This window comes from Nicotiana attenuata, unplaced genomic scaffold (genome assembly GCF_001879085.1).
Source record: "Nicotiana attenuata strain UT unplaced genomic scaffold, NIATTr2, whole genome shotgun sequence".
In the NCBI taxonomy this organism is placed as follows: Eukaryota; Viridiplantae; Streptophyta; class Magnoliopsida; order Solanales; family Solanaceae; genus Nicotiana; species Nicotiana attenuata.
Window position 1 is genome coordinate 55,055 of NW_017673693.1, and position 19,016 is coordinate 74,070.

Consider the following 19,016-nt stretch of genomic DNA (forward strand, 5'->3'; position numbering starts at 1 on the left):
ATGAAAATGGTGATACTAGGAACATCCTAAGAAATTGTCATAGACTTGGGAGAAATCTGTTCCATCAGAGCACACGTGCCACGTACTCCATTACAGTTACTACTCTACTTACACTACCAATTAGAGGTGGAGGAAAAGCAGGTAGATGGTGCCTAAGAGGTGGAGGCCCGACCCATTGATGTATTTTCTATGGTATAGCTGAGGTCGCTACACTAGATGAAGTCGTTACAAGTACAAACTCGAGTTATCATAAAGGAACAATTTCCTTAACTTGATTCGGTTATGAGTATCGAGGCAAGTCCTCTTAATATGCTCTACTCATGAGTGAGCTTCGTAATCTTAAATTTACTTATGTGAATAATCCTGTTGGGAGATTATATGGAGATAGTCATGTCTATCATTATATGTTAGTCACTAAAAATAGTTGTGATGTGGGTTTTGATGTGATTTCAGGAAAATTGATTTAAATTGCGAATTTTATTCCCTATCGGTGTGAGGGTTCCTTATATGTTGTGATTTTGTTTAACGGAACTTATTTAGAAGAAGAAAGAAAGGAAATGGAAAATTTCAATTGGCACAATGTGCATATTACTTGTGTACGGAGTTGAGGATGAGATCCTCGTACTTTTACATGATGTGAAATATTTAAACCGAGCTACAAGCTGCGGTGGATGTTATATAAGGACGAGGTCCTTGTGGTGAAAAGTTTATGTGTTTAAATTCTCCCTTTATGAAATTAAAATTTGTAATATAGTACTTATAAGGATACATGCCTATGAGGCTTATTTGAAAATTCTTGTATGAATATCTCTGTGCATAATTTGCCAAATTGTATTGTAATTATTGAGTTTTAGCCTACAAGGTGAGTGCCCAGGTGGCGTTAATTGTGAATCATTAATTTGGGTAAATAATTATGACGTCTTCACGCTACGTTGTTAGTAAAGTGAAAGCTTGAAACAAGAATTTGTTAACATGAAGTTAATTGGCAATTTTGTAATCGATTATGTACAACTATTAAAACCAGAGATGTGGTTAAGGTCATACATATGATGTGTTCCATGTCGAAATATCTTTATGATAGTGTCACACTTGTAATGCGGAGATTGGTGTTATTGATAAATACATTGTGGTGATTTGTTGAGTTGTGGATGTGTTGTTAGGAGTGGTTTTGGTGTTACTCTAGCAGGTGGATAGGCCCAATTACAGGGGAGATCTGCCGAAATTTTCGAAAAATTTGGGAGTTAGAAAAATTTGGGACATTAAGATGTGCGAAGAAAAAGATAAGTTACATTATTGTTTGAGAGCGGACTCTACTTCTTATTTGAGGATGAATGACCCTAAGTGGGGGAGGATGTAACAACCGTTAAGCGCTATTAAAAAGTTGATGCGTGCGTAGGCACGAGTTGCTATAACCAGTCGAGACTAATATCGTGTGTTGATGTGAAAACGGAACTTTCTGGAAATGATTGGAGTGTAAGAAATCTGGTTTTAAAGATTACAAAGATGGATAAAGGAAATAATCTCAATTGAAATGGTGTTATCGAACTCATGTCGAATGTGGTAATGTGGGATCAACCGCGAGTATTTGTGTAAAAGAAAAATCATCAATTTGGTAACCTAAGAATAATTNAAATAATCTAATATCATATTCATTAATTTTAGTTAATTTTTAATTTATTTAATCCTCATGATCGCGGATTCGCTTGCATAGCGCGATAATAACTTTTTAATAATTTTCAAAAAAATTAATTTTTCTCAAAGCACAAATAAAGTAATATTAGTAATTTTTTCTGAAAGTAATAGCGCGCTAATAATCATTTGTCATCGGATTCTCTTGCGTAGTGCGATTAGGAAAATTTTAATATTATTCAAATTATTCTTTAACAATTTTAATAAATAAAAGTGGATATAGGCAAGCATGAAAATCAATAAAACACAGTTTGTCCAAAATTAATTTAAGCCAAGTTTTAAGTCAATAAAGTGACCGTGCTACAACCACGGGACTCGGGGAATGTCTTGCACCTTCTTCCCGATCAACATAATTCCTTACCCAAACTTTGTTTTAACGGACCGATAAAAAATAGAGTCAAACCTTCCTTTGACTAGGGATTCAAATAAATGGTGACTTAGAACACCGAAAATCAATTTCAAGTGGCGACTCTTTAAATAAAATAATTCCTACTCAAATTTTTCACTTCAATTGGAAAAACTCTTTAACCCACAATCATAACTACATAATATTCTTTTTGGGGTAGAAAAGGGGTGTGACAGCTCTGGCGACTCCGCTAGGGATATTCAAGAATTCGAGCTTATACATTGACTTTATTTGGCCTCGTTAATTTTTTGTATATAACTGTGATCTATTTGGGTCTAATGTGCTACTTGCCTCTTTTTTTAGCGCTTTGATATTGTTGAACTGTATTATAAATTGTCTTCTTGCGCACCCCCTCTGAGTCTTCTGAATACAACCTCGGGAATCGCACATAAGCGCTCCATTCTTTGTTGAGATAAAGTCGGTGGGCCTGAGCTCCCGGTGAAGGATTATTAGTCACCCATATTTAAGAACGGGGAGGGTCCAGTAGTTAAGCCGGAGAAGTATTGCTCCCAGTACGCTACCCCTTTCCAACTCGAGTTGTTCGCTCGTTTTATGGCTAGTCTAGATACACCTCATCCCCTAGGATTTTTAGAAAACCTAGAAGAACAAACCATATGTCTGGTTATCCCTAGTAGGATCGTTTTATTGCATCATGTGCATTTGACATAGCGAAGCTCGGCACAGGGGCCGGGTCCGTACAAGACAGGTATCCTTTTTGAGACCATCATGTTCACTTATGTGCTACTTGTTGCATCATTTGGAAGGCTTGCTTGCATTTGTTGCCCAGCTTTAGAAAATTAGTTGAGCGAAATAAAAAAAAAATCATTCCCCCAGTTTTGTGCAGATAATTCGTTTTTACTAAATATAAAAAAAATGGTCTAGTCTTGGTTCGAACTACGCAAGTCTGATTCTCATAATTCCAGTGGGGTACATAGGCAACCTTCATCGGGTTCGGCCCCCATTTTTGCAAAAGTTTTCGAAATCGGTGTGTACATAATATTTTTTAATTTTTAATAATAATAATAATAAATCGATAGTTTTGCTGATTTTTGTCTTTTTCATTGTTTTTGTCTTTGAGTCCGATCATATTTTTCAATACAATCTCAAAACCTTCTTCGGAACCGTCGAATGGCTGTTTTCATAAATTTAGCTAATATTTTACCATTTTTCCCAATGTTGAACTATTTTTATAGAAATAGCCTTAAAACCTTTCTCGGTAGTGTCGAAGGGCTATTTCCGTACAAAATGATTACTTTGCTCCTTTTTAACATCTTTTACCATTTCGTCTTTATTTTTGTCTTTTGCCGGGACAGCCTTTCAACCTCCCTCGGAAGTGTCGAAGGGATATTTTCGTAAAAATAGTCATTTTATTGTTGTCATGCCATCCTTTGTTATCGGCCATTTCTGCTAAGTCAACCTTACAGTTATTTTTTAAATGGGTGTTTTCGTAAAAAATAAATCTTTATTTATTTTTAACTCGCTTATCCATGTGTTCGATTGTTTTTACCGGGACTGTCTTAGTACTTTTCTTGAAGGTACTGAAGAGCCATTTTCATAAAAATAACCATCTTGTCCTCTTCGTCACTTTTTATTATTTTGTCCCTTGTCCGGTCATTTTTTTTTCCACGGTGAGATACCTGAGTAATCCTTCTAGAGTCTGGCCTTCCTCCCATGAAAAGTTTGGCTGTTGTCTTATCCAATAGTCTGCTTGTCATTTCTTTGAATTTAGATTAGGACTTGACCTCACATTTTTATTTATCCAGGTGAGATATGAATTCAGTAAGTGGAAGACCCGATAAGAATCCAAAAAAAAAATGAGCCCTTGCAGATTTGGCTTGTGCATAAAACACCCCAGTTGTTGAGGCAATGGTGGAAAAATATGGGCGTTTGTGAGCAGGAAAAGATAAAGGACCATCTGGGTAACTTTGTGAATATTATGGAGATCAACCCAAGGAGGGACTTAATCGAGGCGTTGGTGCATTTCTGGGATCCTAATAACAATGTGTTCCGTTTTAATGGTTTCGAAATGACTCCCACTTTGGAGGAGTTAGCTGGATACACAAAGTTAGGAGATGAGCTTCGGAAGAAGAGACCCTTGGCCCCGAGGGATGTCACTGGCAGTAAGTTCCTTGAGCAGATGACAATCAGTGAAAATAAAATAGCAAGTTTGGAATGAGGGCACGTTCGATTGGATTTCTTGTACGACAGGTATGGGTGTCCGGGTGGATTTTCAAAGCACGGGAAAGAGCTTGATAATAAAATTGGATACAAAGCTTGGCAAAGCCATAGGCGGAGAGCATTCCTAGTGGCATTTCTAGGGACGATGGTTTTCCCAAGTCATGACAAAAATATTGATATTCGATTATCTGGCATGGTTACCTCTTTATTGCATGGAAAGGATGTCACTATCATTCCTATGGTATTGTCAGATATTTACTGTGCCCTAACAAAATGTCAGGAAGGGAAAGATTTCTTTGAGGGATGTAACATCATACTCCAGATATGGTTTTTAGAGCACCTTCTCCTTCACCCCGTACGGGTCAACTTTAGCGTCCATTGGTGCAACAATGACCTTGAAGATAGCTCTAAAGTTTTGACCGAAGATAGTAGCTTCCCCAAGGGCGTCGAAGCATGGAGAGGGTATCTTCAAAAGTTGACTGCTACTGGAATCACATGGAAATACCACTCATTCTCAACAAAAAAGGTCATATACAGGTCTTACCACCATTCGTTTTTGATTTTGATAGGTCTTCGGGGTTTTCAGCCGTATGTTCCTATGAGAGACCTACGCCAATTAGGTCGAAAACAAGTCGTGCCCACAATGGAGCACATGCAAAGATTCATGTGGGAGGTGACATCGGAGGATCCTGTTCGTGAGGCTTATTCTAAGCAAGTTTTGGATGAAATTAAGGTGCTTGAATTTCACACTATGATAGAAGATCAAGATCAAGGAGAGTTAGACCCCGCATATTTTGAGTGGTTCTATGACCAAGATGCTTTTGGATCTAGGCAAGAGACAATTCTGAAGAGCACGACTGAATGGGAGACTGAAATTAGAACAAGAGTGGGGCAAGGAGGAAATAGCAAGAGACCATGAATCCATCATCCGCAAACTACGTAGGGATATAAGTATCGTCAACGTGAATAGGGATTTGCAGTATACTGAGTTTAAAGAGGAGAAAACCAGATTAATACATGAGGTTCAAGCGCTTCAAGCACAACTTCGACAAGCGAGAATAGAAGCTGCTACTCAGCAACAAGCAGCCATTCCAAAGCACGAAGAAATGCATTACAACCTTATCATCCATGATCTAAGGGCTCGGGCCAGGGCTGCAGAATCAAGTAAGAACCAGCTAGAGAATGAGCTAGCAAGGGTCCAGAACCAGCTGAATCTGGCATCACAACGCGAGGCAGATATATCAGACATAGCCAACAACCATGAGCGACAGATCCAGTTTTTAAGTCAGAGCCAGGAGCATGTTAGAAGGAGGGTCTATCAGGTGGCTACTTATACCGCTCGAAGGTGTGTGACTTGTCAGGGTTTGACCCGAGAGTAATTTGCTACGGTAGCGCCCAACTTCGCACGCCACATTGCCACAAACTTAAGGCGCATATACCATGATATGGGAGGTTAGCCGCAGGACTTCTTTTAGTTGGCAGTCCACTTTGATTATTCATTTGTAGTCATCAAGTTTGTAAGAGTCTTTTAGTGTTTTGAGTCTTGCTTAAACATTCGTCTTGTTTGAGTCGAGTCCGGTCTTGTTTAAATATTCGTCTTTTGGGTTGTATCTTTATGTAATTTTCATTTGTCTTGTATCAAAAAGAAAGAAATAAATAAAAAATCAATGAAAAAGATTTTGTTTTAGAAAAATTCGAAAATGAACAAAAAAAATGTTGTTTTTTGTACATAAAATAAAAGAGGAAAACTTTATTTTGTTAATTTAAAAATAAAAAAATAAAAAAAAAAGGTCATGTCTTTGAACTACGTAATGATCTGATTCATGCGGTGACATGATACGTAGGCAACCCCCAAAAGGTTCGGTCGAAATATTTTTCAACGCCTCTAAAACAAGGCAAGGTGTAAAAAATAAAATAAAAGGGAGGAATAAATAAGAGCGTCAATAAGCAGCAACCCTATAAGCCGGAATGAAACATGAAGCCTTCCAAAAGCATGTTAGAGACGGTGATAATGTTAGGAGCATAGCATATTTACGTGTGATTCGTATTTATAAAATGCTTAACCCTAACACGTTTGTTGCCTCTTATATAGTAAGCTTAAGGTTGTTGGTTTGTCGTGAAACTGGCAACACATCATTACTTTACCGGATCTAAAGGGAAGGTAGTGATGGCTAACAATGACGAAATAGAGTTGGTCGGTGACGACCCTCTGGGTCAATCGGTTGAGCAAGAGTCGGAGGAAGTAAGAAGATTGAAACATCAACTGAGTGATGTGTATCAGGCTTGGGTCTCTGGTCAACCTCCTCAGGGTCCCTCTGAGGGAACTTCCACCATACCCCAGGCTACTCAACCACTGCTCCCTGTAACGAGCGATCATATTCTACCACCAGGGTATGTGCCAAACTTAGCTTCCATACCGGCCCTGGTATCTCTAATGTGCAGCCTCCTGCCGCACCGGTCAGGAACATACCTCTCGTCATGTCTGGTGTACCAGCGCATACAATCCCCCCATCAAATCCTAATGATGAGGCCAAACATCGAGCCACTATCTCATGCTTATGATGGCCGATACTACTCTCCAGATATGGCTTTTAAGGGTTCGGCTCCACACAATCAAACCCAATAGTATGAGTTACCTGCAGAAAAGGAAAAGGCTGTAAAGAAAGAAGATCCAGATGAGATGGTCAGGAAAATGAAAAGTCTTGAGCAGAACATAAAGAACATACAAGGACTAGGTGGTCACAAAAGTGTCTCATTCAGTGATATGTGCATGTTTCCTCACATCCATTTACCCCCAAGGTTCAAGACACCAAAATTTCAGAAATATGATGGACACAGCGACCCTATTGCCCACTTGAAAAGGTACTGCAACCAGCTGAGGGGTGCAGGAGGAAAAGAAGAGTTGCTGATGGCTTATTTTAGGGAGAGTCTAGTAGGGGTAGCCTCTGAATGGTTCATTGACCAAGATATCTCTCACTGGCATGTTTGGGACGACATAGCCCAGAACTTCGTCAAACAATTTCAGTACAACATTGATATTGCGGCAGATCGCAATTCCCTGTCCAATATGAAGAAAAAGCTGACTGAAAGCTTTGTGGAGTATGCCATTAGGTGGAGAGAGCAAGCATCTAGAGTTAAACCACCCATAGATGACCATGAGTTAATCAGTGTCTTCCTTTAGGCTCAGGATCCTGATTATTTTCAAAATATGATGGCTGCAATGGGCAGACCTTTTGCTGATGCAATCAAGTAGGAGAAATGGTCGAGAATGGCCTCAATACTGGACGAATTATAAGTCAAGCGGCTCTCAAAGCAGCCACTAAAGAAATCCAGAATAGGCTGAATAGCCCTGTTAACAAAAAGAAGAAAGATGAGGAGGCCATGATGGCATCACGGGCAAAAAGAGGCCAAAAAGGAGCATCTCAACACCCGGATCCACGATACTCAGTTGCTCCACAGTATGCAACTCAGTCTTATGCCAAACCATCCAATTGCCAACATATGCGTGCCCCAACTTTAACATACCTTCATCCGCGACATCATAACTCTCAGTCACTCTATAACGCTCGTCCAAAACAAGAGTATGAAAGGGAACATAAACAGAGGGACAATTTCACGCCAATCGTAGAATACTACACAAGTTTGTTTGAAATGTTGAAACGTTGTGGCATGATTGAGCCGCTTCAAGGGTATGTTCCTGATCCATATGCAAATGGTTTTAACCCTGCTTTACAGTGCGTGTACCGTTCTAATGTCTAGGGGCATAGCACTAAGGATTGTCGGGCTTTTAAAAAGGAAATAGAAATGATGATTCAAGAAGGGATGCTCGTGGTCCAAGATAATGGCACCCTAAACGTCATGACAAAGCATACAATGTTCGGATGATTTACAATGACAAAGAATAGGGGACAGTTTGGTGAAAAATGTCAAGAACATGTCCACTGGATGGAAGGCAATCAAAATTGTTGAAGGTCCTATTTGATGCTGGTGTGCAAATTCGTAGCTAAGATGTTGAGCTTGATAATTGGAAAGTCACTCCCTTCCTTGCCGGGAAGGAGTCTGGGTAACATATTTTGTCATAATTTCTATCATCCGGGTTATTTCGAGGTTGTGATCCAGATGTTGTTTGTTTGTCCTGTCATCAAACCTCTCTATCCTTTAATCAATGAAATGCAATTTTTTTTCTCTTCTTTGTGTCATTTTAATCCATTGTGTTTAGTTCTTCTTGCATATATATATATATATATCTTTTCATGCCAATTTTAGTGACACGACATGCATGCGGAGTTTTCGGGTAGATTTTAGAAATCTTATCCAATTTTGAATTGAATTGAGGTAAAACATGTGGAGGACAAGTAAGAGGTTGAAAAACTTTGATGATAATCCCGTGTCAAGATCACATGGAACCGAAATAGTCATATTCGTAGAGGTTAAAGATGTTTATCCCAAACCTATCATGAATACTAGCTTAAAGATAATTAAAGTGTTAAAGTTTGGTTGGACTAATCAGTGAAAGGGTTTTGGCCACGGCCTGCCATAATCTAACCATATTAGGAAGATGACTCGAATCTCCAAATAAGGTGCATTCCAGGGAATTTAAAATGGATTAGTTGGTACTGAAGTGGGTTATTTCACATCAAGGCAAAACCAAGAAGACAGTCATGTCCATCAATACCGACCCTGAGAAGAGATAGAATGTTTGGCATTCTTGAGGTTAGGAGGCCCTTTTTTCTGCTACCCAAATACTTTATACCCTTCGTTACCCCTTTTGAGCCTGTTTTATTTTTCTTTGACCCCCCCTCTTTTGGAATCAAGTATAGAGTCAAAAAAAATTGAAGATCCATGCCACTAGAAAATAGGAGTTGGGGAAATTTGTTAAAAAAAAAAAAGAAGAGAAGAAAAAGAAAAGAGAAAAGAAAGAAAGAAAAATGAAAAGAAAAACAACAAAGGAATCTTCCGTGTTAGTTTGAACTACGTTTGACTTGATTCCTTTAGCGGATACGTAGGCAACTCTACACCAGGGTTCGGTCTAACCAAATTAAAAAATAAAAATTCCTCAGTATCTGAAATTGGGACAGAATTTTTTTTATGTTTTTCTGAAGAGTCGATTCCAAGAGTTGTAAATATACAACCCTATCATCTTGAGTCTGTTTTGAGCCTTAATGTGACCCTTTCTTTCTGACCCTCTCCAAATGCCTTCCACATAAAGACCTTCCAATTAGTCTTTTAGAATGCCAACGGATGCACACAATAAGCAACAGTTATCACACAACATAGAACAATGTCAAGTTGCTCGCACAAAAAGGCGGAAAAAATATATATATGAATGAAAATGAGAGAGTCTTATTGGTGAAAACCCTCATGGGCACTGTAAGGCGATGGTAAGTAGAGATAAATAAATGGTAGAGACTGTTTGGTGAAAACCTTTCGGGGCATTGTTGGTCGAAGGTGAGTTGTGATTTGATGCAAAGAGGCCAACTTCAATGACGAAAAAGGAACAAGAAGAAAGGGCAGATTGGTCGGATAGATTTGGCTACTCAGTCCAAAATGCATGTCATGATCATTAAAGTTGGCTACCACATTCAAAAGATCCCTTTCTTTCTCTCTTTTCCCCTAAAGTAGCATTTTCAGTTAAATACTATTCCTTCTCACTTTTACATCGCGTCATTGTGTCCATTTGCATTATTATTTTGAGTCAGTCTTTGTTAAAACAACTGAGAAATGATTTCAAATCTGTTAAGCTTTCTAATTATACAAAGCGAATTCTATCCTGGTACATCGAAAAGGACATACCCAGGAAGCAACATGCACAATAAGTTTGTTGAAGCTAAGCAAGATCTGAGGGTTCATGGAAACGGAAGTTCCAAAGAGAAAACTTTGCTGGTTTATTTGCTTAGAAATCCAACAAAGAAAGGGCCACAAAATTGGTCACCATTTTCCGGAAGTGCAAAAAAAATGATGTGGGGCATACACGGCATTGACAAAGGCACAAATACAACTATGATTTCCTATGATAAGCCGAACAAAGTGTTTCGAAGAAATCGAGAAGGTCGGTAAGCAAGACTTGCTTCATGGGCAAAGCTGATAGCACCACAGACACAAACTGATATCGGGTGCAAAATAACCAAGTTTGATTTCTAAAGGATAAAACCACCAAAGAGAAGACTTGCTTTACAGACAAGGTTTAGCAACACCTTAGACGTCCGATTACGAAACAGTCGGAGGCGACATTAGAAAGCCAAAGTTTCCAGAACACGGTACAGAGCCTCCTAGCCGTTTGGTACTATTACTGGGAAATCAGTTATGTAACAACGAGGTGGCCGCAGATTCAAACTACTCAAGGCATTCAAGTCCACAACACCATTGTTAAACTCACAAATCTTTCTTTGTTTGAAGCGGGAAACAAAGTAGTGTAGAATTGAAGTTCTCAAAGAACGAATATCACCAAAGGTAAATTCTTCAAAGTCTGTGCTTTTTCTTTCTAGATATGCCTATAATCACATAATCAACCACTATATCTTCCAGCATAAGGTACAACAGTCCTTAGTTGAGGTTCCATTTTGACATAGAGCACACCACTCCCTAGTCGCATGTTTAGTATAAGGCAGACCAATCCATAGCTGAAACCACAAGGTACGACAATATTTAGTGAGGTTCCATACAAGGCGCCATCCCTTGGTTACATTCTCGCAGCGATACAGGGTTTCAATCCCTAGCCATATTCTCTCTTAGTAATACAGGGTGCCAACCCCTGGTTACATTCCTTCTTACTGATACAGAGCGCCGACACTTGGTTACATTCTTTTTAGTGATACATGGCGCCAATCCCTGGTTACATTCTTCTCAGTGATACAGGGCGCCAACCCCTGGTTACATTCCCTCCAAGTCTTTAAACCTCACTCGTAGGAGACACACTTCCTAGTTTGAGTCATTCCAATAGGAGACGCACTTCCTACTCTAAACCATAAATCCTAGGAGACGCACTTCCTAGTCCAAGACTTTCAACCTCACTCATAGGAGACACACTTCCTAGTTTGAGTCATTCCAGTAGGAGATGCACTTCCTACTCTGAACCATAAATCCTAGGAGACGCACTTCCTAGTCCAAGACTTTCAACCTCACTCGTAGGAGACGCACTTCCTAGTTTGAGTCATTCCAATAGGAGACGCACTTCCTACTCTGAACCATAATCCTAAGAGATGCACTTCCTAGTCCAAGACTTTCAACCTCACTCGTAGGAGACACACTTCCTAGTTTGAGTCATTCCAATAGGAGACACACTTCCTAATCTATACCATAAATCCTAGGAGACGCACTTCCTAGTCCAAGACTTTCAACCTCACTCGTAGGAGACGCACTTCCTAGTTTGAGTCATTCTATTGGAGACGCACTTCCTAATATGAACCATCAATCCTAGGAGACGCACTTCCGAGTCCAAGACTTCCAACCTCACTCGTAGGAGACGCACTTCCTAGTTTGCGGCATTCCAATAGGAGACGTACTTCCTACTCTGAACCATCAATCCTAGGAGATACACTTCCTAGTCCAAGTCCTTTAACCTCATTCGTAGGAGACACACTTTCTAGTTTGAGTCATTCCAATAGGAGACACACTTCCTAATCTAAACTACCAAATCTTACGAGACGCACTTCCTGGTACAAGTCTTGCAACCTCATTCACAGGAGACGCACTTCCTAGTCTGAACTACCAATCCTAAGAGACATATTTCCTAGTCGAAGTCCTTAAACCTCACTCATTGGAGACACACTTCCTAGTTTGAATCATTCCATTAGGAGACGCACTTCCTAATCTGAACCACCAGTCCTAGGAGACGCACTTCCTAGTCCAAGTCTTTTGACCTCATTCTAGGAGACGCAATTCCTAGTTTGAGCCATTCCAATAGGAGACACACTTCCTAGTCTGAACCATCAATCCTAGGAGACGGACTTCCTAGTACAAGTCCCTCAACCTCACTCGTAGGAGATGCACTTCCTAATCTGAACCTTTATTCCTAGGAGACGCACTTCCAAGTCCAAGTCCTTCAACCCCACTCGTAGGAGACGCACTTCCTAGCTTGAGTCATTCCAATAGGAGATGCACTTCCTAATCCAAGTCCTTAAACCTCACTCGTAGGAGACGCACTTCCTAGTCCGAGTCCTTAAACCTCACTCGTAGGAGACGCACTTCCTAGTCCGAGTCATTCAACCTCACTCGTAGGAGACACACTTCCTAGCTCGAGTCAACCCTCTTCTTTCTAATAAGAGATGCACTCCCTAATATGAATCTTTAATCCTAGGGGACACAATTCCTAGTTCGAGTCCTTTAATCTCGCAGTCATTCTAATGCTACCCATGGGAGATGCACCTCTTAGTCTAAGCTTTATCAGTTCTACTCCTAAGAGAAGCACATTTGATTAGGAGTCTTTAGTATCATTTTTGCATCTTTCAGATAAAATAAGATGATCTGCAGCTTTACCCAATAACTCACAAAATTTTCTCAGTGCCAAACTGGGGCAGAAAATTTTGTTCGTTTTGTTTGTCTTTGATGACTTTGTAGGCCTCGCCGTAGAGCACATATTGTAACGATCAAAGCTTGCAGTTTCAGTTATCATTAGAAGAAAGAAGTCTTTCGATCACAAGATAGTTGGAGTTAACTTTGATAATGTGTCACCAACCCACCATCTTAAGATTTATCTTCTCGATTTCGGATCAGGAAAGCGAGTGACTGAGATTGAGCCATAATCTTTTCTTTAAAGAGCATCAAGATCCGATCTAAGGTCAACACAAGCGAGCAAGTCAAGAATCAAGATTTGACTCCAGAAGACACATAGATAGGAATTTTGTACTCTTAGTTTGCAGGCATATGTAGTGCTCTTCTCTTTTTCTTTTTGATGTAAGAAGCGAGTAACAGTAACAGCAACAGCAGTAGTCTTAACTCCAGTGTCCGGTAGTCCCAGCTACCAAATTTTCCCAGAACTACACTGACCTGATTCCTTTATAGCCAAGGATATGTAGGCAGCCTCGGAAGCAAGGTCGGTCATCTTTTTCACAAAAAAATGCTTTCATTGTAGTGATGTGTGAGCAAAATATTAGTCATGGCATTCACTTTTCTTTGCACAAAAACTCTTCATGTTCTCGAGCAAAGAGAGGCAGCTGTGAATACCTAATTTTTGCTCGTTTCTAATTCTCCTACAAATACTAATATTTGAATGATTTTTAGTTATTTGTGCATTTTTATTTGCATTCCTTTGTCTCTTTGACCCTATTTTTTCACCATCTCTTTGTCTCTTCCTCCTCTTTCCATATCCGAATCCCAAATCCCGAAATCCTCACCAAACTCCACAAATCTAGACAAATTCAAAACCCTAGCCACCCAAATTTTCCTCTTTTCTTTCTATGAACTAGTGACAAATACGACCACCCAACCCCATAAATCTTTCCTAAACGTGTATATCTCAAGGATATCTACACTTATGTAACACCCTGTACATTTGGATTAGGTATGAATTAGTTAAAGGAGTAGTAAGGTTATATTTTGGGCATATGAAGTCCTATCGGGATGATAATGGGTGAAAATAGTTGTTTCAAAATCAAGATGGAAAGTCAGGGACATAAGATTTGACAAAATCGACTAAGTTTGCAGAAGGTCTGTCTTCCAGCAGGGTTTAGCGAAAATGTGTAAGGCATTTAGGAAACCTCTAAGAATAAAAATTGTAGGCCGTTGAAATAGATTTCCAACGATATATTGTGGAGCCAAAACGGAGCTCTATGCAAAAAGTTATGCCCGTTTTACAGAATGGTGCGTAACCACCGCGTTCGGCCGCGTTTGACCTCGACCGCGGTCGTGAGGCAGTGCTCCAGCGATTTACCGCGGTCGGGACCGCGGTCAGACCTACTGGGACGTGGTGGCCAACTTGGGAAGTCGTTTTTTAGCCCTATTTCATCCCCCGCAGTCCCAAAACATAAAAACTTGCTCTAGAAAGTAAAGCTCTCAAAAACCTAACTCCTTAAGGGTCCCTCCACCACCCAAGGTAAGTTCTAATGGTGATTTTAAGTTAATTTAAATTTTCCAACATCTTATTAACATGGGTAAACCCTCCATATCATTAGATATTCGATTGGTACATCATTGTTGAGAGAAGGAAGCCTAGAACTCTAATTCAAAGGGTTTGAACTTCAAAAAGGTAATGTCTTCACCCTCTAATTGATTCTAGCATTGGTTTAATGATTATAAATCCTAGTTCATGAGATATGAGTAGATGAGTTTGATAGAAAAGCATGAATGATTATAGGGTTGGGATGTTGATTGTTGATTATTGGTTAAGGGTGTTGTTTACCTTATGGGTGACGAAGAATAATGTTGATTATAATCGTTTGAGACTTTAGAATTTAACTAGGAACAAGGGAATGGGTTATTGGGTGTAGAGACACCATTAATAAGGGCTATGAAGCTTTATGCCACCGCGTGTTTGATAAAATGCCTAAGTGACCAAAACATGACTATTGTTGCTAATTTGGAATCCCTTTGACTTGTATTGATATAGATTAAAGTTGAAAGGATTGGCGAATGTTGTATTATGCTCAAGAGCAGGAAGTTAAGGTATGTGAGGCTAACTCTCTATGTTTGGGATTTTTAATGATTCTCCCTACACTATGTTTCTTTTACGACGTTACCAATTGTTTCAGAAATATAGTTAAGCCTAGTTCCTTGAATAGTCGCAGAACTTCTATTCTTTAGCTTCATAACTCGTTCATGACTTTCATTTTGAACGTTGTGAGCTCAGTTCGTATTCAATATAGACTTGGGTTTGATGCCCCCGAGTCTTAGTATAGATTACTCAGTATGCCATAAACAGTTGAAGTTTCAGTGTTCATAATCAGTTCAAGAATACATGTCTCAGTCTAGTCCTATTCAGTATTCCAGTATTATGTAACTCAGTGTGATCCAGTATTCCAGTATCATGTAACTCATTGTTATTCAGTATTTCACTATCATGTATTGCAGTCTAATTCTCAGTTCCTAAATGTTGAACACCTCTATTTGGGCCTGAGGCCGTAGTTTATGCTTTATGCATGTTTGGGCCTGAGGCCGTAGTTTATGCTTTATGCATGTTTGGGCTTGAGGCCGTAGTTTATGCTTTATGCATTTTTGGTCCTGAGGCCGTAGTTATGTATACGTATACTTGGGCCTGAGGCCGTAGCTTGTGCACATATATATTGGGCCCGAGGCCGTAGCTTATTCAGATAAACAGGTTGTTCATCATTTAGAAGAGGGAGTATTCATATCCTTACTTCCTTTGTTCAGTTCAGTTATCTGTTATCATTTCAGTTACCAGTTATCAGTTCAGTTTATCAGTTATCAGTTATCATTTCAGTTTCCGTTTCAATGGTTATCATTTCAGTATCTATTTTAAATTCTCAGTTATCAGCTCAATTTCAGTTTCAGCATTTATAATTCTTTCTTTCAGTTGCTTTACATACCAGTGCAATTCAAATGTACTGACGTCCCTTTTGCCCGAGGCCTGTATCTCACGATGCAGGTAATGATTTACAGGTTGACAATTCAGAGCACTAGGATTCTCGTACCAGCTATTTGGTGATCCTTAGTTCTTTCGGGGCATTATCATTACCTTATAATCTTCAGTATTTTCAGACAGTCAGTATTTTTAGTGCTTCATTAGAGGCTTCATAGATTAGAGTGACAGTTAGACAGAGTCGCAGGCTTTTCGTATTAAGCTATGTTGGCTACAAAGATGTTTCAAAATTGTATTAGTATTTTCGCACTTTGATTTATGTCATCCAGACTTTTAGTATATCAGCATGTGTTAGTTTATCTTCTGCATTCAGTATGTTATGATACCACATGTTGATTCAGCCAACCAGTTGGTTCGCTCGGTCACATGTAGTCAGGCACCAAGTGTCGTGTTACGTCCAGGCCCAGGTTCAGGGCGTCACAAAGCTTGGTATCAGAGCACTAGGTTCAAGTGTCCTAGGGAGTCTATGAAGCCGTGTCTAGTGGAGTTTCCTTTATATGTGTGTGCCGGCCACGTATATAAACGGTTAACTACCAAGACATTCAGGATTGTCTCACTTCTTTCTACTCTAGATCGTGCCACAAAGCTTAGATCAATAGTTAACCTTCTCTTCCTATCGAATTCCAAACGTGTTGGATGCCCAAGCGACGCGCAGGAGAAACCTAAAGTCCTAGAGAGGATAATTGCCCATTGGGTATAATTATAGAGTACAGCTCGGTAAATATGAGACTTGAGAGGATCTTAAAAGTGGGATACAATGGATAGTAGTACAGATTAGAACATAACCTTATCAGAAAGTACAAAAGCAGTTATCATATCTTATGGTTATCAGTTTACCTCAGTTACCAGTTATACAGTCTTTCAGTTACCAAATTTATAGTTATTCAGTGCGCCAGTATCCAGTCATATGTTTACCAAATATCCAATTTTCAGTGTATCAAAATTTTTGTGACTGGTGAGTATACAGTAATGCCTATGAGTGCTAAAAGAATATGTAAGTGACAGTGATTATAGCAAAATCTTCGCATGTTTTAGGGATAAAGACCCAAGACTCGCCGGAGGGCTCAGGAAGTGATTTATCAGATAATGGTATACTTTGAAAGATAAGTTTGTGCATGGTAGTGTATTCGTATGTGTTTTACCTCCTAGAACAACTTCATTTAATTTTTGGAAATGGAGCCACAAGTTGGATGATGATAGTTCAGATGTCAGACCCTAACATTGGTCACTATAGTTTTGGACAGAAAAGAGCCTAAGGGTAAACTACCTAGGAGTCAGAAACGTTTGTTATTACCAAAGATGTGATTTCGTACAACTCATCCAAATGACTAGAAGATATGATGTATGCAATGAGAACAAAGAGCAGCCCATATTGAATTTCAGGGAATGATTTTAAGTTGTTTAGGTTTATTCAAATCAGAACTAGAAGTACCACGTTAGTAAGCTACTATAAGAAGCAGCTATTGATGTAAGATAAAAGATATGGCAGTTCCCCCTTAGGTTATGTGACTAAATGATTACCGCGGATGTTTATAGTATGATATGATTTTGAAATATATAAAAAGTTTGGGGTTAGATATTCTAATTTTGTTTAAGACAGATGAATTCCCTAAGTGTGATCCATTCCATGCACATAATTTAGAAAGAAGAAGAAAAAAAAGGATAGTATGCGACCATAGAATAGGGTCGGATGATGAGGGAAGTTAGAAATAACCTTATTCCTCACTTTATTTATCCAAAGTAGAACAAGAAAACGTGATTCTAGCAGGTGTTTAGTAAAAGAATAATAAGTAAGTTTTGAGTTGATACAGTGAATTAGCAATTTCAGCAGAGCTAGTAGAGGTACAATTTGATTTACTTAGTCAGGTTAACTCTAGTGAGTGGATGACAGTTTGAAATACCGAACATGTGTTAGAACCCAAAGAGTTTAAGTTAAATCCGAAGTACAGTGATAGTGGGAAAAACAATCAGCTAGCAATAAGAGAGCAAACTATAGAAGAATAGCCTTTAGGAATTGTCGAAATGTGGTTTCTCCAGGATTTACAGTGTGAGTAGAGTTAAATTATTAAGAGTGTGTATGATAGATTTGAATACATTAGCTTTCCGTTATGTGAATAATTTAGTTTTTCCTAGTAAGAAAGATTTCTCAGAAGTAAGTTGGAAGATAAGTTGTCATTGACGTAGAGTGCAAAGAATTGCAGAAAATAAGGAAAGTTATTTGGATCCCAATAAAAAGAGAAGGACCCACAAGTATAAGACCTTTGGTCTACGGGGAGATGTGAAAATTTTCAGTAAGTCCAGTTAGAGATTTGAAACCCGAATAGTTAGCATGGGATATGAAAAAGAAAATCAGTTTGGTAATGAGGAAAGATTGTATAATTACCACAGGGATTATGTCTAGCATGTGTAAGAAACACAAAGTGAGTAGAATGATCACCGAGCTTAGTTATCGATGATAAAGTGATCGCAGAAAAGCTATAAAAAATCATACCTATTTATGTGTCACGAGGGTAGTGCCATTGCACGAGACTCTAGTCTTCGGAGTACTGGTCAAAGACTTAGCTCACAACAATTCTAGAAGTGTTTTCAGGAAGTGCTTAAGAAGATAATCAAGTGTGGGAAGTATAACTCATGATTGAGGTATATAAGAGAACTCTGGTGAAAGAAGTTCACCACTTAGCCAAGATAGCAGTTCGATTTTGGACTCTGAAGCTGACAGAGTTTTGTCTAGAACAGGACTTGTTCCCTTTTCGTAGCCGAAGAGAAAGAGAAACAATTTGATGATCCCTACGTATTGCAGTTGAAAGAGGAGATTCACAAGTATAAGACGATGACTTTTGACTAAGGGGGAGATGATGGTACTTTGAGGTACTAGGATAGATTGTGTGTCCCAGACATAGATGGACTTAAAGAGTGAAGATCATGTTAGAAGCCCGTAATTCTAGGTATTCTTTCCATCCAGGTTCCCAAATATGCATCATGACCAAGGAGATTTATTGGTTGAACGACATGAAAAAGAACGTCGTAGACTTTATGGCCAGGCAGGGCATTTTATTTAAACAGTTGAGGATATGTCCTTGATGTTAACAGTAATTGGGATGATCACATGCCTCTCATTGATCTTGCTAATAATAACACCTACCATTTCAGTACCAAGATGACACCGTGCGAGATATGGGCAGAGGTCTAGATCACCAATTGGTTGGTTCG

The 19,016-nt window shown here is 39.1% G+C and overlaps 1 protein-coding gene across 1 annotated transcript; it reads left to right on the forward strand.

Annotated features, from left to right (window-relative positions):
* Window positions 1–3,974: 3,974 nt before the first annotated feature.
* Window positions 3,975–5,652, forward strand: LOC109217047. The gene is made up of 3 exons (XM_019381272.1): window positions 3,975–4,219; window positions 4,304–5,159; window positions 5,254–5,652. Exons 1-3 carry the CDS (start codon window positions 3,975–3,977, stop codon window positions 5,650–5,652), a joined length of 1,500 nt encoding a protein of 499 aa, XP_019236817.1.
* Window positions 5,653–19,016: the final 13,364 nt, after the last annotated feature.